General features: G+C 40.8%; 2 protein-coding genes across 3 annotated transcripts; both read right to left on the reverse strand.

The window, feature by feature from the left end:
- Positions 1-4,185: 4,185 nt before the first annotated feature.
- Positions 4,186-14,709, reverse strand: LOC136443165 (beta,beta-carotene 15,15'-dioxygenase-like). 2 transcript variants are annotated; one of them, XM_066440289.1, is made up of 12 exons: positions 14,569-14,709; positions 13,694-13,800; positions 11,831-11,955; positions 11,287-11,420; positions 9,954-10,104; positions 9,443-9,584; positions 8,804-9,018; positions 8,063-8,329; positions 7,524-7,626; positions 6,686-6,777; positions 6,351-6,462; positions 4,186-5,677 (listed from the first exon to the last, which is right to left on the reverse strand). In XM_066440289.1, exons 2-12 carry the CDS (start codon positions 13,758-13,760, stop codon positions 5,517-5,519), a joined length of 1,569 nt encoding a protein of 522 aa, XP_066296386.1. In that variant the 5' UTR covers positions 13,761-13,800; positions 14,569-14,709; the 3' UTR covers positions 4,186-5,516. The 2 variants fall into 2 exon arrangements, with proteins under 2 accessions (XP_066296386.1, XP_066296396.1); XM_066440299.1 differs by lacking the exon at positions 14,569-14,709 and adding an exon at positions 14,268-14,418.
- Positions 14,710-15,519: 810 nt separating this feature from the next.
- Positions 15,520-23,666, reverse strand: LOC136443159 (tectonic-like complex member MKS1). Its single transcript, XM_066440277.1, has 20 exons — positions 23,548-23,666; positions 23,066-23,178; positions 22,695-22,756; positions 22,188-22,343; positions 21,678-21,766; positions 21,127-21,258; positions 20,569-20,611; positions 20,358-20,445; positions 19,835-19,880; positions 19,658-19,694; positions 19,409-19,465; positions 19,224-19,266; positions 18,867-18,929; positions 18,134-18,204; positions 17,937-18,000; positions 17,587-17,694; positions 16,967-17,183; positions 16,494-16,553; positions 16,193-16,230; positions 15,520-15,993 (listed from the first exon to the last, which is right to left on the reverse strand). Exons 1-20 carry the CDS (start codon positions 23,619-23,621, stop codon positions 15,920-15,922), a joined length of 1,635 nt encoding a protein of 544 aa, XP_066296374.1. The 5' UTR covers positions 23,622-23,666; the 3' UTR covers positions 15,520-15,919.
- Positions 23,667-23,668: the final 2 nt, after the last annotated feature.

The following is a 23,668-nucleotide window of genomic DNA, read 5'->3' on the forward strand; positions in this document are numbered from 1 at the left end:
ACCAGGTGTCAGCCAAAATGATCTAATTCGTCGGAAAGTTTTGTTTTTCTTTTTGTTGTGAAGAAAACAATAAGGAAGATCCATTTTTAACAGGGGTCGGTTTTTTTTCATTACAGATATACTAACTCTTCATACCTTACAGTTACACATCCGCGAAACATACTATGAAAAGTGAAATATCTTTTCACTATTTACAATTTTAGAAAAAAAAGACAAACAGATGTTCTTAAAATTAAGATCTTACGTATATACTAAAGTAAAGGTCATGAAAATAATGTAATTAGCCTCTTAGCCAAACTGACCAACATCACAGAATTTTTACGTTTGCAAACATGAGAATGATATCACCATCCAGATGCTTGCTCAAAAAGACATGCATGATGTTGATCGTCCTGTTTCGACATTATAGGACAATATTAGCATATTTAGGACTATGACAACATAAATGTTTCATCCTGTACACCCCCCACATCTCGCTAAACTTGGTCTCGACCAAGAGGGCGATGTAAACACCCCTTCAAAGCACCTGCTCGGTTCCCTCGTCTCGTGTTGCCCTCCAGCACTCCTAACTAAACCCTTGACGACCCAGGTCTATTCAGGTAGCACGCCCGCCCGGGTAGCTTACTGTACAAGTACAATGGACACTTCTGACTACCTATACAGACTTAGACTTCGGCAAACACATTATAGTTCTCATGTCTTTTTTGGGAAAGCTGAAATGCGATGCTGCTGAAACATGACGGTTTTCAAGAAATTCTTGCATCTCTGTTTTCACTCCAAGGCAGTGTAGCATTTTTGGGTCTGTCTACCCATGTGCGTAACATGTGTCTGTTTGTGTTTCCGCAATTCCCAACATACACAATGCAGCGTTCACATACATCCCCAGTGCCACTATGCTTGTCTATGGGACTTTCTACTTTGTCACGTTTTTTTATAATCTCGCCAACCCACACCTCTGCCGGCACTTACCCCTTGAGATAAAAAACAGAACAAGACAAAATAGAAAGCCCGACAAAACTGCGCCTAAAACACGTCAAAATCCAGCCGGACTCACTCCTCTGCTTGAAGAGTATACAATGTACTTGTCGTACGATGTATGTGACAGGGCCTTTATTGATAAATTTAAAATCTCCTATTCCCGAAACTTAACAAAGAGAAGAACCCCCAAATTTCGAGAGCCAAAGATTTCGACTTGCAGACGACAGGTGCAGGTGCGGGTACCTGACGCGGCGGCGAGAGGCGCTCTCAGGGCGGTGAGGGGACATGTGGCGGGTGGATTGTGCCCTCCACACGGTTGTTCAAGTCGCGAAGTACCGGTAGCGAGGTCGAGATGTGGTCCTTCCAGATGTTACCGTTTCTGAACCGCTACAACAGATGTATCATATGTCTTACGTTGTTTCTTTTCATATTTCGCTCGTATTCATATTGCTTTAAAAGGGTAGAGGTAGTCCCATAGCCCTTTTGAGGCCGTAGGGGCAGACCCTCTCCATCCACTGCCTTACCTCCCCAACCTAAGTCAGGTACCCATTTTATACCTGGGTTGAGTAAGGAAAGTCGCGTAAAGTGCATTTCCTGATGACACAAAATCGGTGGCATGTCAGGGATTCGAACCCAGGACCTCTGGATTCTGGGCTAAACACCTTAACCGTTACGCCAACACGAAGTCACACTTTGCTTTGCCATGGGAAAATATCAGCGTCAGTAACGTTATCGCTAAGGATCGTATCCAAATTTCCGTTTACAAAATCTATCCGCAGTGCTTGATTAACTCTTGCATTGTGCATCTCATTACATGGATGTCTCGGCTTCATCGACGTATCGAACATCAAAATGAAATTTGAGAAGGGATGAGTATAGTCGATGATTAAAGAGAATTGACAAGACATGGAACGGAATTACCTTTACTGGACATTGCGTTTGTCAGAAAGTCCATTGTTGTCGCGCTCAAAAAGCAACTAATGCAGCCATATATGGCACTGGGAAATATTCTAATTCGTCATCTAACACGATGACAACTTAAGCTGCAATGAGCTAAGAATAACCCAATTGCAAGGAGACCGTGTTGTTCACTCTGGTGTACAGTTCACACATCATAAGTAGAACGGAAGTACTAAGGGATTAACATTACCATTCCAACTATAGGCAAACTTTACCTTGATTCTTACACCTGCCTCTACAGGTGTGTCCAAGCGTTACACTTCTTACCACACCTGTCGTACAGGGTGTAAAATAACAGCGTCTACAGAGGACAAAGGGAGTGTAACGGTGCAGTTTTTGAACGCTCGGACGAGCTGACTTCAAAGCCCGGCAGCGCGCCGTACACCGGTGACAAGAACACTCGGGCCCACTCTACCACTCGGACCGCACGCGTATCTCCCTCTCACGGTTAAATGGTGCGTGGAGGACTTATAACTCTGAACAATATCGCCGGAGTCAACCGTGTTTAGGATATTTGTGCTAATAAACAAGATTCAGCTTGTTCTGGACGTCTTGTGACGTTTTCTTAAACGTTTCTCAATGGGTTACATTTCTGATGTGTTTGTAACAGCATCACTCAAAAGATATGTAGAAACAAGCAAAAAATGTACGCAAAGCCGAAAGCGCACACCTACTTGAAAAATAACAGTATGGCCCCTTTCAGAAAAACAAAGCAAGCAATTTTGGGTGAAGATAGTTCCAAGATGAACAAATTAAGTGGTAATGTACCTGCCCCGTTTAGGAAACAATGCCGACGTAACCATAACGATATAAATGTTTTTCGGCTTCGCTCAAATCGGGACTTAAAACTAAAGAAAATGACACAAACGAAAATGTCAAAGGCAAACCTTGCTTACTTTTTTCTTGGCTGTGAATTAACTTTGATTCCGCTTTTTTAGTTGCCGTCCATAAAAGGAATGTAATGAAATGCGTCCGACGGAATCTCAAACGTGTTGAGTGTGTATGTTGATGTCGTTATAGTGATTGTTATTACTGAGATTCAAAAACTAAATATTTTGAGAAATCATCTTGGATACATCACTCAAGCAACGACATCACAGCGAACAAATCCATTGTGGCGTTCTATATAGTGAACACAATTAGAAACGGGTCACATCATAAACGTGTCAAGTTTCCGTCGCTTTGAAAAGAAAGAGCAGTCCAGAATAGAAGTAGTAACATGGTGAAGTATTGCTTATACCACAGTGAAGAGGTTATTTGATGCTGGGCACCAGGGCAACACGAGGCAACTGTTTTCCTCTTTGGACACATAGTACCACAACAAACGGGTTGGAGGGCGTTTCAAAAGGTACTGGAAACGCGTTCTAAAAGTGCTCTAGAGCCACGTGCAACATGTCCCGGGTCAGTAATGTTGTAGGGCAGACGCCTCGCATGATCTGTGCCCTTCCGCCGGTCAGGGTTGCCTTGCGCTAGAGTTGTCCTCGTAACGTTACCACATTCTTGCCCCATGGAACCGTTTCCAACCCACAAAGACATGCCAGTATGTCTCAAATAGAACAGTCAAGAACATCTTCAGCAAAGCTACACACAGCACACGCTGTCTTAAGAACTACAGGAGCCGGGAGCCTTTCCTTTACATGCAACTCTTTAAGAAAAGTGCAAGAAAACGTCTAAAGAATTTCATCCCCGTGGCTCAAGCAAGGAGTACCACTAATGACACACATAAAGGGATATTAATATTGTTCCGATACCTGATTATGTTGGCACACACAACATACTAATGTGAGCGATACGGGCCCAATATGTATACAGCTGGCAAATCATGCTAATGAAGATAAGCATCAGTCTGTGAGGAAGTGGACCTGTGAAGCTGTAGGGGGGAGGGATTAGGGGGTGTATATCTACAGAGGAATTGTGCCAGGTAATACGGCAGTTGCTGGACAGCACACCTATCCCGACCTTGGAGACTGCGCACCTGGTTCATGTACAACATTGTACTCTCCAAGCAGAGGTTCGGCTCCGGCTTGTTTTTTTGGGCGCTTTTTAAATCGGGATTTCTAGTTGATAGGTTTTCATTTTGTCTGGTTGACAAAAAAGAAAACCTGACAAAGCGGAGAGCTCAATAAAACGCCTAAAAAGATGTCAAAAGCAAGTAGGGCCGAACCTCTGGTTGGAGAGGAAAAAAACTGAACTGAAGTCCAGCCGCACAGAGTCGTGTATGTCAGGCAATCATGGCAAAAATAGCCGAAATGTTACAAAGAGTTTAATTTGCTTTGGCAATCACTGCTACAATGTATGATAAATAAAGATATTATGAAAAGACGAGTTCTCACTAGAATTGTTTCGACAGCAGTTACATAATATCATTTTGTAATATCATTGATAATTACATGTATGATCATATCAAAAGTGGCCCACTTTTACCACTAGATATGCATTCTGCCTAAGCAGTTTAATTAATGTGTACATTATATTGCCTTCAGAACTTATCATTTCGCATAGAAAATATTCAAAGGGGTATTCAAGAAGACTAATATATAAATGAAAAAGGGACTTAGAAACAATAAAAAAGGATGGAAGACAGTTCAAGATCATCTTGAAATATTATACAACTTATTGTGGTTGTGTATTCACTTATATCAGTACTAAAATTGTCTATTTCCTTATCATCAAGACAAGTACATAGTTCAACTGTCTCAAAGAAAGACTTAACCTCATCTATGTCCATGATGCAACAATTCCTGTATCTTTACAAGTTACCAATGAGCTAGCATAACTTTTTTTTTTTTTAATCGATTCATCTAAGCCTGATGTTGCCAACGATTTACGAAGAAAGGCGGCTCAATTGTTACTGTAGCAGCATCTCTTCACCCTAGGCCAGAAACATCAATGCTCAAGACAAGCATGACTTCACTGACCCATTAGGAGAAGCAGGGGTTACGAAGGCTGCTCGGGAAATTCCCTACCCCATTTAAACTTCCTTTTGTGTAACAAACCGACTGGCACTTAAACATGTCAGCACTCATGGTTTCCCTGTGATTCTTTGAAATCTCTTTGATAATGATATACAATGTAGATTCCTATGGTTGGCTCTCGATGGTGTTTCATTTCTCTTCATGGTTCCCCTAGGTTTTGCATCATTAGCAACAAAACTAATTTGGAAGGAAAAGAACTCCTCTCTGCAATGAACGACAAGAAGTTCTGGAGAGCAAACTTCACTTGCTACACCTCGTAAGAGGAGGACCGATGATGATGATGAGCAACAAAACTGATGCAGTCAAGGGACTGCTATGGCCAAGGCTGTCTCCTGCTTGTGAATTTTTTTCCGTCAAACTCATTGTTTGGGAGCCCATGCTGTAAAAATTTGTTGTTAAATCTGTAATCTTAAACTTGTGAAATTACATTTGCCTCAATTTCATGTCATATTTTGTGGAACAAGAAGCATATTTCCATCCTGGGATGGATGGAGGGACGGGACCTGGAGACAGCCCTGGCTATGGCTCTGAAAATCTGGAGTCTGTGTAACACTGTTGTGTAACACAGTTGACTGTAGCCTGACTACATGGACTGTAGCCAGCCTACATGTTGGCCACATAGATCCCGTGGGTCTGCATGGGGACTTTGTTGGGTTGGGAGAGCTCTGCCCGGCCCAGCTCGGTGAAGGTCTTCCCATCCAGGACCAGCAGGAAACAGGTGGACTTCCCCTCATCCGCCCTCACCACAGCAGACAGGACCACACCTGAGAGAGCAGAGAAGTGCACCCTGGAGGATTTTGCTGGAACTGCAGTCTTGTATTACCCTTGCCTCAACCCCAAACCTAGCAGACTGTACTACACCTGAGAGGTGCATGGTCTCCTAAGTGTTGGACTGTCACCTGGTGGAGTTTCCTGGAACTGCAGTCCTGGATGTCTACTTCAGATCTTTTCATACACATATCACAGGCTACCCATTGGGGGGCCAATTCTCTGTCTAGACTCCCCTAGTATGAAGATACTATATTGTTCTACTGTATAATCTGTTGATAGACAGTGAATTTTCTCCCCTTTAGATTTTATAGCGTGTTATTTTAAGAATGTACATGTATATTGCTTGTAAGAGTTTGTATGATTGTATACCTGTATGATTTTATATTGTTAACTGATGTAACCATCTTATTCTATTATGTATTGTGGAGCAAGGTTAGCCCCTTACAATAGCTACCGCTAGTTGGGCAACCTTAGCTGTTGTACCGTGCACACGTCAAATGAATAAATAAAAAAATAAATCACAGGCTACTTGAAATGTTTCGGTAATGCACACTTTTCAAGTACAACCAATGATGAATAAACTGAATTATACATTGCTCAACACAAGTACTGACTGTTGACTGTTGCTATATTCTCTAGATCCAAATGCAATACAATTATAACTACCATCATCCTCTGAGGTTGGGTTTGGTGCCTCCACAAAGACAGGCTCTGAAGTGTAACAGTTCTCCTCAGACCAGTATATGTTCTCTTTAGTCTGGGCATCCACCTTCACTAGCTAGGAAAATTGTAATAAAGTTAGCAATCTGGAAAGTAAAGATACCCCACACAAACATTTAAAACTTAATTTCATAGTCTAATACACAGTGTAAGTATTACCACAATGTTTTCATGACCCAGATTTTATTACTGTTTAAAACTTATACAATGTGGTGCATACTAGTAAGTTGCATGTCAACAAATGTTGTTTTGTAAATGAATTATATACTTATGTCACTTACTCTGAATGGCGTACGGTAAACATCTACTGCGTAGATGTAGCGGTACTTCCTCCCATTGTACTTTTCATTAACCCTGGGCAGATCAAAGTTGGCTACAACAAAAAACATGGACAGTACAGGTTATTGTACAGGATATTGTACTCTATTGAACAGTGAACGTTATTGTGTGGAAATAGACATGAAAAAGTGACTTCAATTAAAACTAAACTGAAAGATACTACGGAACTGTTTGAACTATGACAGAGCGAAGAAAAGTGAATTAAGTGAAGAAAAGTCTTCTGTTCCAAGTGTATTGTGATAAGCTGGTAAAATACATATCAAGAATCAATAAGGTCCACAGTTAACATGAAGATGCATCAGTAATACATAATATTAGTCATAGCAGGTAACTAATTGATCTATTAGACTAATAGTATTTTTTACAAAGAAGCAAAATAGATTAATTGCAGTTCCAAGGCAACCTGTTTTGATAGGAAGTGCAAATTGAGTGTGGAAGTGCAAATGAGTGTTGTTCAGCACCAAGGACAGGTGCGGAATTGTTACTGTACAGTAACTGGCAAAAACTGAAATTCTGTCACCGTAAGCACAGCCTACTTCAACAGAAAAGTAAAATGTGTTCTATTCAGCACCAAGGACAGGCATGTTATTGCTTACCACCGATAAGCAATAACGCTGTTGTAAGGCCAAGGAAAAATATGTTGTGTTTCTGCTTACCCCAAAATCGGTTACCGACATCCAAAGACAAAAGAAAAAACCTTCCAACCATACTTTTTTCAGGACTGTAATCAGAAAGAAATTTAATCTAATTTTCCTAGACTTTGCGAAGAACTGTTGTTACCATCAGTGAGGATCTCTGGCACACAGTAGATGGAGTCGTCCTTCCTGATAGCCGAGGCCAGGGTGTCGGACAGCTTCACTAGGTTCTCATCATCAGGGACGTCCTGTAGGTCACAAATAAACAAGATTATGGGGATAGTTCATCGACTAGTGAGGTTTCACATGCTGCCTGAGGCAAAATTCTTCACTCTACATCTTCTTTTTGGTCATATCTTTCATTAGTTATTGAGATATTTGCCTCTAAAGTTAGTTAAATTTCCCAAACCCAAGTATTATTCCAGATTGATGGGATCATTGATCAGTAGCTTACACCTCTATGTTCTGACACACCTATGTTCCTGTACCCGTGTTCCGACACCCCCTAGCCCTAGCCTTCGCCCTTGTCCTAGTCTTAGCCCTAAGCCCTAGCCCTAGTCCTAGATTTGTAGCAATGACCTATAACATAGGGGCGTTGGAATGTAGGGGTGTTAGAACATAGGGGCATCCCCGTTCAGTATTGTAAAAGTCAAGCAAACATTAATATTAATCAACACAATCTACCTCTGGAACATCAAGAGGCAGGACAAATCTAGCAATGTAGTTGTCCGTGTCTCCGAGCTTCTCGTTGGCCTCCTCCTTGGACCAGGTGCGGAGGTTGTGCAGGTAGAACTGGAAGACGGCATCCATCTTGGCAAAGGCACACAGGTCCATGACCAGGTGTCCGTTGTCTTCGTACGCGTTGATGTGGTGGAATGTCATCATCGCGTCTGCTGTGTACTTGGTGGTCCAGACCTTCCCTGTGGCCTTCTCTATAACATGGAACTGGGTCTGGTAAAACAAGGTGAAGAAGACAAAGAAACAACATAAGAAAACAATGGATGATTCAAACATTTTGTCCCAGATTTGACTTTTGCTGACCTCGTGTGTTTCTGCATATCCCAATATAGACATTAGCATATATCCTCAGTGTTGCTATTTTTGTCTGTGAAATGAAGGATTGCAAAGCGGTATGGGTAATGAGGTAAAGTTTGTCCTCTCTGATTGCCTTGTGTAGTAATTTGGTAGTGAACACGTTTTGGGAATAATGGAAGTTTCTTAATTACTGGTACGGTCAAACTGATGTACACATGTCCTAATATCTAGAGACAGTGCATTGCACAAAAATTAAAATAATGACAATAATACTAAAGCCTTGAGAGGGATAATGCACCAAGCATCTTTGTTAAGTTGCCTGGGGACTTAATTCCAGACCTTAAAAAAATGATGAAGATGGCCAACAACATCTTATGATTCCAGACTCACAGGAATCTCCTTGTGAAACTGGAAGGCCCAGTCCACACCCTTGCCCAACAGGGGGCCTGCCATGATCTTCAACACGTTCAGAAAAAATGGCTGCTCCACGAAGACAATGTAGTTCTCGGTCATGGCAAAACTGTGGAAGTAGTTCGGGAAGGCACCATACTTCTGGGGGATCTTGGCAATGATGGAGGCTTTCTGGAGGGGGTTCTCCACTTCACCTGGATTGTCATAAAAAGATATGAACATCAGCTGGATAATCATGATCCCCTCGCTGTTAAGGAGTTCCTTCTTTGTGTTGGATCAAAGCTCAAAACTTTACAAAATATTTTTCATAAGATTCGTAACTTCTCAGATAGTGCGCCAAAAATAATTACTCAAGCAACTGGATAAAGTTTTGAAAACTTTATCCAGTTGCTTGAGTAATTATTTTTGGCATATCTTACTACCTTGATGTCTAACTTTCATCAACGTTTTCAGATAGTGCTTTGTGCATTTTTCATAAAATTTGTACATTTTGTATCGTACAGTGAGTCACTACTTCATGCCTTTTTCATAAAAGTCCTACCCATTTCATCAAATTTGTAGAAAAATTGCTTAGACACCCTTGACTATTGCTACAGTGTCAATCAAACTTCCCCCTACCCTTATCCGGCGGAGGGATCTTGATCAGGCAGTACCCCCCGTTCTTGCCGTAGGTCGTTCCCATGTTGTACGTGGTTCCGTCTGTGTCGTTCTGAGCATGTGCAGTGGCTCCGTTCACCGCAACATACTTCTCATAGTCTACCTAGAAATATGATCATAATAAACAATTTCGACGACGACGAGCGGTGCTCAGGCCAGAATGGTCAAAATGAAATTGCAATATCGCATAGTTTGGATATTGTATAACTTGAAAAGCAGGACTGGTGCATTTTAGAAGTCTAATCAAAATTTTGAACACTATTCAATGTGAAAGGAAGTCAGAACTTTTGATGAATGAATGATAAGTACTGTACACCATTAATGTTTCTGTGTTGCATCTATTGACAACTTCTGTTTTGCATTCAGATTTTTCTTCAGCTGACTCAATTCTGAAAGTTTTCCATACATAACTGCTTAATATACATAAACTGGGAAATATCCCCAATAGAAAAAATGATAATGGTATCTTCACCTTCAATTTGCCGGAGTCCAGGGTTCTGGGGTCGACCTTGCGGATGAAGGGGAGCTCCGTGTGTGCGTAATATTCCTCCCCCACCTGCATGAGATGGACGTTCCCATTGTCAGTCCTGGGCCTGGACATGGGAGTGAAATAAGCGAACATCCTGCAGGGAACAGAAAGGTCAACAATTTTGGGGTTATTTCAAGAAATATTAGCAACATTTTCTAAATAAAGTATAGGCTAGTACAGGTGCTTAACAACAGGCATCATGAGTTCTTGACTTCTACACTCAAGAACTGACCCTTACCAAACGGTAATGGACATAATGACTTGACCAACTATTATTTGTTATTATTGTTTATTCATTATTTATCTATTCTTTGTATCATTGTTACAATTTGAGTCACCTTGGTTCTGACCAAGCTTTAGTTATTTATTGTTATGTTGACCCCTTGACATGCCCTCATCTTGACGTCTATGAAAAGCGGCCAAGATGGCCGATTAGAGCTTTTTTCGAGAATAAATAAAGGCACAAACAAACTTAAGAATTTGCATAAGACCAAGACACTGACATTTAAAACTGTAACTTTCCTGACAGAAAAACAGGAACACATGATGTTCTCACAAATGCCCATTTCTCAACTGATTAGAATCTTGAGAGGGATGTTGGAATAGATTGAATCTAAGTTACATCTACTCAGGCCAATCTGATGCCTGTTCTGCTATATTGAAATTCTGAATCATCAAAACCATTCTTGTATCATGTTGATGAAGGTTGAGACATCCAGATAGTATTACACAAGATACAGTTAAAAAAATAACTGGATACAATGTTGATCCAGTTCAACTTCAACTTTAGTAACACCCCCAAATGACCCCATCAGGGGCATAGCAGGGGAGAGGAGGCCCCGGGCTAGGGTGGGCAGGCCTGCAGCCTGGCCCAGAACATCTCAACTGTGGGAGACAGTTGCTCGAGGAACTGTTATCTTGTGCATTCTTGTACCACAGAAAAGGTACACTCAAGTACCATCAGGAAAGTAAGGAAAGTGATCTCGAACCAGTTTTGCTCAAATATAATGAACAGATGAGCTAATCTTCCACTGGTCGTGTCAGAGAAGACAGACGCTTTATACAGTATTTTACAGGTTCATTGTACTGGGGAAATTCCCCTAGCTCTTTTCGACAAGCACAATGAACAGTGGACCACGGCTTAACGTCCCGTCCTAAGGACTGCGGCCCTTTCTGTAAGCGCATGTCGGGATCGAACCCGGGGCTTCTAGTTCCAGAGGCAGGGCCGCTAACCACTGGACTACACACGCTACCATAATTTCAGGAATTTTTTCACCTGGAAAAGATGCTCTTGCAGGGATCAGGGTAGGCGGAGGTGCCGAACTCTGACATGACGATCCTCTTCTGCTCCAGTCCCTGCACATACGCATCACTGCGCAGAAACTTACTCTGGTACCTCACATCTCCATTCTGTAGATAAGAAGAACTCAATTGGACAACAGTTGCAACAGGTATGGATACCAACTCGTAAATACAACATTGCTCAATCCTTGGCCATAGCATTCTTTTATCATAATCATCCCTTAAGAATGTAGAAAAGTCTTTAATTATTTCTGCACCAGTTTATATGACCATCCTCAGCTTTAGGGCTATGGTTGACATGATCAACAGGTGTTTTTCATGATCATTAATCATTCACAAATCACAAGACCAACAAAGGCATTTTTCCGTAAATTAGTGCCAAAAAATTAGTAAATTAGTAAATTAGTAAATTAGTGCCAAAAAATTCCTATTCCCTTTCCTCAAACTTTACTAACTTAAATTCTTTGAAAAGATAGAAACCATCACTCAGCATGCAGGTGTTACTTCCCTGTCCCTACCTGAATGTGGAACTTGTGGATGAGAGCCATGCCATCGAACCAGTGTCTGTACTTCTGTTCCCCCTGTTCAAACTTCCCAGGACTGTTCCTCAGCAGGGACCCAGACAGCCACTTGGGGATCTGGCCTGTAAACAACAACAACAATAAAAACAACAACAACAATAATGATTCAAAAGGAGAAAGAAAGGATATAAGTGAAACATGGAAACTTAAAGAAAGAAGACAATTTCTTTATTCAGACGACACATGAGGGTGAAACCATGTCTGCATTTTCAATGTTTCAATATTTGCAAATTCCTACCCTTATGTTGATTGCAAGTGAAAAGAAATAGTTGTTAGGAATAGAAACAGAAAAAAATAGAGCATACTATTCAGTGTTTTAAATCTACTCTATGGTTCTATTTAGCATTTACAAACACACTTCAAGATACAGTTACACAGGCACAGCATTTGTCAACTCAAAGCATTCAATATAGTATATTATCAAGTTTTCTTTTCTGATTGTGACCATTACTTGTAGCCTGAGTACCAACCTCCGTAGTGACCGCTGGCTCAAAAGAATTCGCTTGCTAACCACGGAGTCTGACCCTGCGCGTATCCGTAACGGCTGTTATTCAGATATTCGTTTAGATTTTGAACGAGCTCGCTGATTGGCCCCATTCGTCTAAGCCCTCCCCATGCCACACTGTTCTTCGTAACGGGTAGGTTCTAAGAACTGAATAGAGACACCTTGGAATGAAAAATGGCACTACGCAAATGAGGCCCCGCCCACCGAACGCAGCTCGAATTCCCCTCATTACGTTATAATGAGACAGCCGTTACGGATACGCGCAGGGTCAGACTCCGTGGTTAGCAAGCGAATTCTTTTGAGCCAGCGGTCACTACGGAGGTTGGTACTCAGGCTACATTACTTGTCCTTACTGCAGCTAAATTTCACAGCAATGAATCTCAGGCTCTCAGCTAATCTTTTTTATTACTATTGAGTCTTTTCAATTGATGATTTGATTGATATGTAAAAATCACTAGGAGTGACTGTCTTAGACCCAGTTGTTAGACCATGATGGTTTAAATGTTCACAGTTTGATAATTCGTTTGTTTCTTTTCTACAAGTGTCTGCTTGCTGGTGAAAACTTTTTTATGGTCCTGCTGTTCACATCATTGATTTTTGCTTTGTTATCATTGTTGTTCTCCTAGTCATAATGCACAGACCCAATTTCCTTATCATTGTGCAAACTGTTGCCTGACTAGTGCAGGTCTAGAGTACAAAAAACATGCACCTTGATCAGATGGCCAGGCAGTGGTTTGTCAGGGACAGAATACACAATGCAGGGCTCAAAATACTGGGTGCATGTGCATTTCTATGCATGCAAAATTGAAGCTGTGCATCTAATTTTTGACAGTGGATGCACCATTGCACCTATATATTTTTGTAGGCCATAGAATAAAGGTACAATTATACACTAGTATGCAGCATATCATTGAAATTTTAGTATCAGAAAAAGCAATATAACCTCTGTTGTATTTTGATGTATAACTTGAAAAGTTACATGTAGCTAAAATAGAATTACATATTGAAGAGAGGCAGTAAGGTTAAACTTAAAAGTTCGTAATTACGTTTTGCTGTCATTCTATTTCATTCTAATATAACGTTGTTTATTTTATTAAGATCTCCAAAATTATTTCTGTGTATCTAACTTTTAGGTTAAATGTACCAGTGCACCTATTCAAAAAAATGAATTCCGAATCTGAGCCCTGTATTGAAATGTGACAATTGTACTTTGATCAGTGGCCTAGTTGGCCAACACCACCCTCGTGACAAGCCCCATCACGTGTAAAACCTCCTTGGTGTAATGTACAACTCACCTGTAACTTTTGTAGGTATTGGGTCTGGAGTCTCCTCACAGGTTTTAAAGACCTCTTTCATAGCCATGGCTACAGAATAGGGGCTTGCGAACAGCTGTAGAATATATCTGAAAAGGGGTGTATCAAGAAAGAAAAAGGGATAAGATTTGAGGACAAAGGTGATCATTCAGTGACGTTGTGAGAGAGAAAAAACGACCAAACAAAAATGCACAAATTGCTGACATTAGAAAATACAAATTAAAAGACCTTTCAAACAAGACAATCAATCTAGGCCTTCTCGAGTTGTCGTGTTCACAGACAGGCAGGCAGACAGACAGACAGACAGACAGACACACACACACACACACACACACACACACACGACAGCTCCCGAAAACAAAACCTTCTTAGCGAAGGTAACCTTCACCTCTTGCAACCCTAGATAGAATGGTCCGTCTGAAATTACGACTTACGTTTCTTGCGGGAATAATGTAAAAAGAACTGTCAGACAAAAAACAACAACACAATTTTCCGTAAAAAATACACAATTTTCTTGAGCCTTGGCCATTCCTAGACAAATCGCGCGTTTCATAACCTGTGGTCATCCGAAACCAGGCTGCTAGTTAAGCAGGGTTGACGGTGCAAATTATACAGACACGTTGCAACAGTCCTCAGACGGCTGTTGGTAGCGACTTCAGGAGAACTTTTTTTGAGCAAAACGTGTCCTTGCCTGATCTCAGGCACTTTTGATTCACTCACGATGTACGACAAAATTGGATTCAGAGTACCAATGCTACGTGTGAGAAAGCACACAGTACGTTAACGTACCCATGGCCCAATCAAGTTGTCTCAGAGCGTTTTTAAGTTCTGTGAGTAACAATATGCACCATACTTACTAGTCCCAAAAACACTCCTTGTCGAGACTTCTGGCACAGTAGATTTTAGGCAAAAGTTGTAAAAGTAAAAGGCAGGGGAGCCTGGAGACGTTCAGTTAGCTCCGGATAGAACAGCCCTGCGGATGGAACAAACCTCTTTGCTGGAACCAAGGACATTGCTGGAACAGGTCAAAGTCTCACGGCAATCCATCAGTGCGTTACCATAGCGATGACAGGTAGGTTGGAGGGCGGGCTATGGGCGTTCGTGCGCGTATCTCGAGAATAAAAGTCACAAATTTGATTGTTTTCATCTTTGACGCGACAAGTTCATTGTTTTTTTGTGAAGTGCAGTTTTGTCTCATATAGATTTGTTGATACGAAACACACTGAAATCATGAACGGAGAAGCACATGAAGGCATAAAACCTCTTTCACACCCCCAGGTCAGCTAGCCTGGGTGCCATCCTATTTCTACCGAGACTCCTACACTCGCTACCCTAAAAAAATTTTTAGGGTAGCGAGTGTAGGAGCCCCTGTAGAAATAGGATGGCACCCAGGCTACAGGTCAGCGACCCTATTAAAATTTAAAGGACGTTGCACACTTTGAATACACTCTTCTCTTCTTGCATGTCGCTGCTGTTCAAAACATACCAAAACAATTTGGGAAAGTGAATTTGGTCGAAGTCTCCCTTGTTCTTAAATGATTAGCGGTGGGTTTAATATCTTTAACGTTAGAGAGTTTTTCTTTATTTCTTTCTATAATTGATACCTTATTTGTAATGCTGATGTGTGTGTGCAATGAATAGCAAGGCTGAGTTGATTTATGTTATGTCTCAGATAAAGTGTCCAATTTCCCCACTTTGTTGAAATTGGGGTAAAGTGAGGAACTTGGGTATTAAAGTGAGAAACATCAATTCCCTTGTACATACAGGGTAGTGTTTCAGACTTATAGTTATACATGACATTGTATGGATGAGATGAAAAATATTTTATTCACAGAATACTATTATACAAATGTCGACAACTGATAGACTATTGAAATACATAGCAGGCATGCCAAAGCTTCTTAACACTTTGATCAATTTGAGTAATTCTTACAAGCTGTGCTTTAGGCAGATGTGGACAGTAATGTTGGGATAATGATGTTTTAATAATACAATTGAATATATAAATCTGCACAAAATATTAATCCAAATATTTACATCTAGAATAAAATCAATACACAACTTTGACAGTTTCCATTTTGTTTCTTGTGTTCCAAATACAGAATAGTATATCAGTCAGCTCATCTACATGTGCTGCTCCAAGGTGACATTCAACACATCTGACATGAACAGTAGGCCTCAACTTGAAACTAACTGACATCACAGCAGCTATGCTGCCCCCATGGTGCTTGCCAAATTTTCCCTGGCACTCTGCATCCTCTTCCTGGCCTTCTGGAAGGCATCTGGGATAAAGAAAACAAACAAACCTAGCATCACAAACTAAATACATGTAGTGCTTAAAAACTGACTTCTGCACTACTAAATTTATAAATCCAACTTTTGTGACTTCTTTCTTTTTTTTCTCCAAACTTTCTTTAACAACATATGGACAACAGTGGAGGGAAAATAAAGTGAATTCAGATGTACAATGTAGTCACTTACCCAACACATTCATGATGTTACTCTGTGCACTCATGCCACTGCAAGAATACAACATGGAATTCAGTACATCTTACGTCTCACTTCATCAGTGCAACAGGACAGAATACACCCTGGCCAGAATATACCCGGGTATGTTCTAGCCAATGTATAGTCTGGCTTGTTACACTGGTAGTACTGCTTACCATACAGATTTAACAGCCATCAACAAGTGTCCAGAATAACTATAACAGGAAGCAAGCATAGAGTAATATTTCCTGCACTATCTCGACATGGATAACTTTGTGTGTGTAAACATACTTACCCCAGTCTGTCCAGTAGAGTGGCTGTCTTCCTCTTCTTTGTCGTAGTCTCCAAAAACGCCCTAGGATGGGAAAAGAGATCACAGCTGTTCTAAACTCTGTAGATATTGAAGATTCTTAACATGCTGAGGTGCGGCTCTCCTTGGACTAAGAACCTCTATTGTTCCTAATTCTATACAAATAATGGTGCACAAGGCATCATAAAGTACAGAATACAGATAGCTAGTCTGTGGTCCAGAAACATTTTCCATACAGCTCAACAAAGACAGAGGACTGAAAATAAAGGTAGCAGAACCTAGAGCCCTGGACTGTGCGACACAGAGGAACATTATGGAGAGGAGCAAGGAGTCAGTCCTTGGTCTAGGCATTTAGCCAGTAGACAGGAAGCAAATCGTAGGAAGAAATCTTTCAATTTTTCTGTTCAATGAAAACATCTTGAAACTATCCCTGACACAACACCCCAGCCCCTACTTACTGGCTCTGCTGTACACAGTACAGCTTAATCTGAATACTGCCAGACGATTCTGTACGGAAGCCGAACTTGCTGAGTCTCTGTCCGTCGAACGTGGTTGGTACTGCGGTGTACGTCGGATCCTCCAACTCCGGTGATCCCCCGACGAAAAATCTCCTCATGGGATCTACCAGGCTGTTACCCACTGGTCTCCAGGTGTGAGTGATCTTATGGTGAACACCTAGCAACAATGACAGGTATCTCATAAATGGAAATCTTTAAGGATACCAAAATACTACACACTCTCACATAACTGTTTTTACTACTAAAAAGGAGCTAATGTTTTCATTAGAGTTGGTTTGTCAGTTCGCTGATTGATTGGTTGATCAATCGATTGATTGATTGGTGAAGTAGGTGAGTAGACAACTTGGAATGGATTTGTGGGTAGATCTTGATCTAATGATGAAGACGGAAGTTGCATTTTGGCAAAGGCATTGGTCCAAACTTATGAATTCTTCTAATTTCTAACCATTGTAAGACACTGTTATGCCACCTTGCTTGAGGTTTGCATGTCCCAAGTACTGACTGCTTAGCGGTATTAAATTTTTTTCTTCCCGTCTTTTCTCCACTATACATGTCCATACCTGGGGCTGAGGGAATACTGCAGTACCCGTACCCCTCTGTACGGTACCTCTGCCAGGAGTCCACAGACAGGACTTGGAGGAAAAGTAGCGGCCACTGGGGCATGTCATCTGCAAGTCAGCAAAGATCGTGTCAAGGGCAAGAAAAATATTTCTATTTAGTAAAGCATGTGATTGATATCAAACTTTGGAAAAGTTTATGTTTGGCAAAACAAATATATGCTAAACCACAGGTTCTTAATTCACAACCAAAACATACAATCACTGTGAATAAAGAACCTTGCTATCCAGTGATTCTCCAACCTGATGAAATTATTCTCGGATATACTAAATCACAATGTACTAAATCATACCTTCTGTTTCATTTCTGAAGAAAATCTCATACTCAAAAGGATAGGAGAAATAGGCCACATTATCCTGTGGAAAAAAAAGTAGATTTGAGGTTAGTTAATCAATGAATACTTCATCTCAAACTGACTCAGAGGTCTTCAAAGTGCAGGGCATCTTTGAAAAGTCATAGAAAGAGACATCACAAGCGGATTGTTCTTACCTTGTCCTCCACTTTAGTGGCAGCTGTGTGTGTGACTCCTGATAACTGCTGTCCGTGGTCTGAGGTCCAATCTGGGATGAGGAAAAAGTGGGATTGTTTAGCCAAATAGTGCAAGGGTTAGGTTTCTTGACATTTACGAAAAAAAGGTTTCTGACTTTTCTGTAAATTATCTTAATTGCATTAGAAAACATGTATCAGTCTATTAGGACAAGCAATTGCAGATGGTGTTCTGGACTAGGAACAGGTGCTAGAGGCAGGTGTACTTACCAGTGTGTGGATGCTGTGTTCAGCACCAAGGACAGTTATGTGGGTGGATGGTGTTCAGGGACAGCTGTGTTTGCCTGTGTGTGGATGGTGTTGAGCATCAAGGACAGGTATGTATGTGGATGGTGTTTAGGGACAGGTGTATATATTTGCCAATGTGTGGATGCTGTGTTCAGCGCCAAGGACAGGTGTGTGTGTGTGTGTGGCTGGTGTTCAGGGACTGTATGTTTGCCTGTGTATGGATGGTGTTCAGCACCAAGGACAGATATGTTTGTGTTCAGAGACAGGTGTGTTTGCCTGTGTGTGGAAGGTGTTTTCAGCACCAAGGACATTTGCATGGATGGGTTGGGTGTGGTACTAGAGCATTCATCATGTCAGCACAGGCACAGTCTTTGTACAATTCGATGCCAACTGCAAAATAGACTTTTCTTTAGATGATTTTCAAGTAAAGGCTAAGGGTCTAACTTACTTCTTGGCAGTTCGAGGAAGAAGTTGATGTGTAGGTTGTCATACTCAAAGTTCCTGGCTGAAACTGTAACAGAAACAACAAAACATGATAAACGATTGAAGGTTTGCTCCAGCTACATTAATGTTTCATGCAGAATACTTCAGGCTATAGAAGGGGAATGGGAGACCAGAGAGGATTGCAGGGTGTGTGTGAAGATTGGCAACTTTTTTTAGGTGCATGTTTGTTTTTAATGTAATTTTTCTTAAAACCTATGATTTCTATTTCTATTTCCACACACCCTGCAGCTGATCCTTCCTGGTTTAGCCATTAAAGGTGCTTAAAGGTGTACAAAATGGTTGTTTTTAGTCACCTACTCACCTATTTCTCCATAAAGATTCAACCTCAGGATGCCCGGAGGAGGCTGAAACAATGAAAGATACAAGGTATATCAGTCTCCAGTGGAATGTATCATTCTGATAACGTGTGAAAAGTATGGGGAAAGAATGTTTCACTCTTGAGGTACAGAATGATACAAAATGTGCGATGATGATATATATACAAACCATTTCAAACTGCTCCCCAACACTGGCTGCTAGAGTCTCAATATGTTTGGCATACAGCTGTAAGAAAATAAGTAAACAGACATTACAGCATTGGTTGTGCACTGGCAATAAATATTAGTATCCTCTCAAGTGCCTTTGTTGATTCATTAAAACAAAAATAATAGGTATATTCTACAACCAAAATTAATTGTTAGGTAGCAATACATCTGACTGAAGTATGTACGATGATGCAATACTAGTTCACCTCACCTCTTTATACATCTTATGTTCTCTATCTTGTTCTTGGCTGCAAAAAACAAACAAGCTTGTTTGTAAAAGAAATGTTGCATATCATTCAAAGCTGATGGGAGCTATAAAAATTGTCAATGTATTCCAATTAACATATCCATGTACATTAAGATTAGCAAAGGCATGTATTCTACTCACCTGCTCATAGCCTTTGACACATGCTGTAGCGTGTATTCATAGATTTCTGAAAGAGAAAGTCAAACCCGATCATGTTGACACTGTAAGATCCATTGAATTTTTAAATGGGACAATAAAAAATTTAATAATGTATTAGTACTAGATTCGATAAGAATTTTACACAATGAAAAATCATTCTCTTACATAGAGCCTTGCCTGCAGCCCATGTAATGCACAAATGTATTTTGGGTTTCCTCTTTTGTGGGCGTGGCCTGTAATTAGGTGTCAGCTAATCAGAGAATCATCTAAATGTTTTATTGAGGTAAAGCCAATTTTCTGATTGGCTGACAGCATGTTAAAAGCCACGCCCTCAAAAGTGGGAACCTTAGCCTGGCTTACCAGAGCCTTCCCTAAGTATATTGCAAAGGCCACAAGCAAGGCTGTGTGTAGGATATTTCCAGAAATAGGCATCATAGAAAGGTCATATTGATGAGAAGCAACCATGTGATCACTGTGGTACAAATGTTAGTTTTGCCATCCTGACCTCGTCTCTCTCCCTCTGTCTCCAGCCTGTAGGGGCCTCGACTGCGGTTGAAGTCTGGCTTGATACTGATGACACCATTGTTGTCCACCTGTGGAAGAGTTTAGTAAATCAAGTTGGCAATTTGCAATATAAAAAGGCATTTATCAAAACAAATTGCCAAGATTTGGAAAATTGCCAAGAATTGGAAAACACTTGTGAAAGAGAAACATACCTGTATTGTGCAGAGGACATATTCATCTGACAGCTCAGGAGTCCTGTGAAAGATGTGAAAGGGGATATGATTTATTTGAAAGTTGATGACAGTAATTTCTTGAATCAGTGAAGTATGGTGCAAGTTTATGAGTCACAGAAGAACTGAAAAAAAACGTACACAGTATGATACACATCAGGAAAATTGATAGGGTGCCGAGTTTGCATGCTTTAAAATGGCATTTTTGGTAGTACATGTAATACGCTTGGTGTTCTCTCAAACATTGCGTGATTAAAGATGGACCAATGTTTGAAGGTCCCCGAGCCCCATGCAATGTGATGGGGTGGATTTTCAGGTGAAAAATATGCTTGAGTCTGGCGATCTTTCTATTCAGCGACCTTCTGGCAATCAACAAATACAGCCAACGGTCAATGACTGTGTGACAGGGACATATGAAGGACATATATTTATTTCTAAATAAAAGTGTTCAGGACATGGTCATCCTCAAGTCTAACTCATCTTCCTTGTAGGCATACTTCTTACACCTGTTCCTTGCTACCCTGGAACAGTCAGACTGACCTGTTCCTGGCACTGAGATCCGCCATGATGTACATGGTCTGCTGCGGTGTGTTGATGACGTGGTTGTTACGGATGAAGTCTTCTGTCGGCTTCATGTTCACCAGGTTCTTGTTCCTTGGAATGTTTCCTCCTCTTCAACATCAACATAAACAGTAAAATAATGTAACAACTTTTTATGATGTTAAATTCCATAGAGATTAAGAGTTTTCAATATGACTATAAACTGATCATGAACCTGTTCAACTTAGTAATATGTTGATATTGGTCACCTAAACATGTATTACATCATAGGTTGTGTTGGAAAACTTTTCCTTCATTGCAATAGATTTGGAAGGCAAAGCCTGCATTCTGAATAGTTTACATCTCTTCTGATATTTAATACCAGCAGCAACTATTTGAATATACTCCAATAAACCACACAATGTAATTCAGACAAAAACAAAAGCAGCATTGTAGAGGTATGAGTATGTTATGCCAGCTAGTGTGTTACGCCGAACAGCGGTTATATCGGCTATATAGATACAGATACAGATGAGGATGTTCTGTGTCACCTGTCAGCCTGTCTGCGCCTGCGCACCTGGCTCATCCTCTCCACCAGAAACGACTGGTCCTCATTGGGCGACGTCGTCATGGTGTCATACTGAGGACAGGACAACAATCATTGTACCCTCACTAACAGTTTTTGGGCAATGTGTTTCCTACATAATGAATATAAAAACCTGACTACAGTAAGTGATAATTGAATAACCCAGTGCAGTGCTCTAGTACAATTACAGCAAGAAAATGTAAATCATGAAAACAGCTTCCCCAGCAAGAAAATGCAAATCAGGAAAACAGCTTTCCATATGTGAACAATAAATCTTTATTCGATTTTACTGAAGACTGAAAAAAAACACAACGCAAGCAGCAGACTCAATCAAACAAACTCCTGGAAATGAACTATTGAGCTGTATGTTTTGACCGTTTGAATAGTTTTTTTCTGCATTTTATGTATTGTTTTGTAATGTACTTTTTTCTCCTAGTCTGTATAAACTGACTGACAGTAGTACACGTAGTAGTACCTCCTCCAGGTTAGTAAACCTGTCGTGATCCACGTAGGAGAAGATGCGTTTGTTGGGGCGACCTCCCTTCTGTTCTAATGACGTCACCTCGTGGTTGTACTTCTCATCTAGGTATGTCAGGACATTGCTCTTGTTGCTGTACTCTGTCATTTCTCTCTGGAATTACAAACCATGAAAATGCTTGAAGCAGACAAGGACTAATCATGTACAAGAAGACTCACTTACAAGGTATAGGATAGACATTTGCTATAGAATAAGACTTAATTTTTTTTTCTGGAGAAATTTGCGATAATGATATAGGTCTCCAGCTAAGTTGTATATTTAAAGAAACGTAAACACACATAACATTACATGTGCAAGTGTTGCTTATAAGTTTTTGCCATTTGTTATACCTGCTATATCAATACAGATACAAAATGTACATATAAAGCTAGTGATGTACACGGGACCGTTACATGAGTTCAGATGTACATGTTTTACACCTGGTAGGTTCATATATTACAATACCTGGCTGAACAGCTTCTGTTGCCACTGAAACGTAAACTCCTCTCTGTCATCTGGGCGTGGTCCTGTGACACAGAAAGGTATTCTCATTAATACCCAGGTAGATATCATACATTTCAAAAGAGTTGTCATTATAAGACGTTACAATACAACAGTGTGGTTCAAGCACCACTTACTGACCAGTCTATTAAACTGGTCCGGACCTTTTAGCCTAGTGGTAAGTGCACTGGGTTTGAGCACTGGCTAGCCTGGGTTCAATTCCTGGGAGCCAGGAGCTCTAGACTGACACTGCTCGCCCTGTGTGTTTCATCATCAAATTTTACAGATACAAAAAAATGGCTGCATGAGATTTGCTCTGTGTGGATGATACCGACCCATGGAGGCTTTGCTGCCCATGTCTCCCATCTCCACATGACTATGGCCCTCCTGCTGGACCACGTTGTGCTGGGGGATGATGGTGGCAGAGGTGATGCGATGGAGGGTCACTCTGGGAGAAACAACAAGGCAAATCACTAATCAGTGATGGCAGACTTCACCCCTTGCACATATTGGGAAGGGTATTTTGAATGTGTACTTCCAGTACCATATAAATTTCACATGCATTTCCTTCGTTCAATGTACCAGTGTCAACACCCAATGTCATACAGTGTATCACTATACAATATTCAGAATTCAATGTGAGAAATATGCTACACTATTCTCATCTGGGGGATAGAGTATCCGTAACCATGGACGCCATCCACTTGTACTATCCTGAAAGACAGTCCCCTATTTTACTTTAATGTGAGCTTTTAAACACATAAAATCGACATCATAATGCACTTTGTATTCTGATGTTTTTGTCTAAGTGACTCACTTGATCCTGAAGTTGTTAATGGGGTCTCTGGAGCGGTAATACGCCGTGCTCTTGTCAGTCGACCAGTTGTCCATTTTTCAAGTTTGGTGAAAAAATGTACCCATGATGCATCACGATTATT

The sequence above is a fragment of the Branchiostoma lanceolatum genome, chromosome 1 (assembly GCF_035083965.1).
Source record: "Branchiostoma lanceolatum isolate klBraLanc5 chromosome 1, klBraLanc5.hap2, whole genome shotgun sequence".
In the NCBI taxonomy this organism is placed as follows: Eukaryota; Metazoa; Chordata; class Leptocardii; order Amphioxiformes; family Branchiostomatidae; genus Branchiostoma; species Branchiostoma lanceolatum.

Bases quoted from the DNA above. Each gene is read 5' to 3' on its own strand.
- LOC136443159 (XM_066440277.1), bottom strand. From the start codon at position 23,621: ATGGACAACTGGTCGACTGACAAGAGCACGGCGTATTACCGCTCCAGA. The intron at 20,446-20,568 runs GTATGTTTCTCT...ACTCTTCCACAG, and splicing joins ATGTCCTCTGCACAATACAG to GTGGACAACAATGGTGTCAT. The intron at 17,695-17,936 runs GTATGATTTAGT...GCTGACTTGCAG, and splicing joins CTTCAGAAATGAAACAGAAG to ATGACATGCCCCAGTGGCCG.
- LOC136443165 (XM_066440289.1), bottom strand. From the start codon at position 13,760: ATGGCTATGAAAGAGGTCTTTAAAACCTGTGAGGAGACTCCAGACCCA. The intron at 11,956-13,693 runs GTGAGTTGTACA...TGTTGTTTACAG, and splicing joins AATACCTACAAAAGTTACAG to GCCAGATCCCCAAGTGGCTG. The intron at 10,105-11,286 runs GTGAAAAAATTC...TGTTCCCTGCAG, and splicing joins TGCAAGAGCATCTTTTCCAG to GATGTTCGCTTATTTCACTC.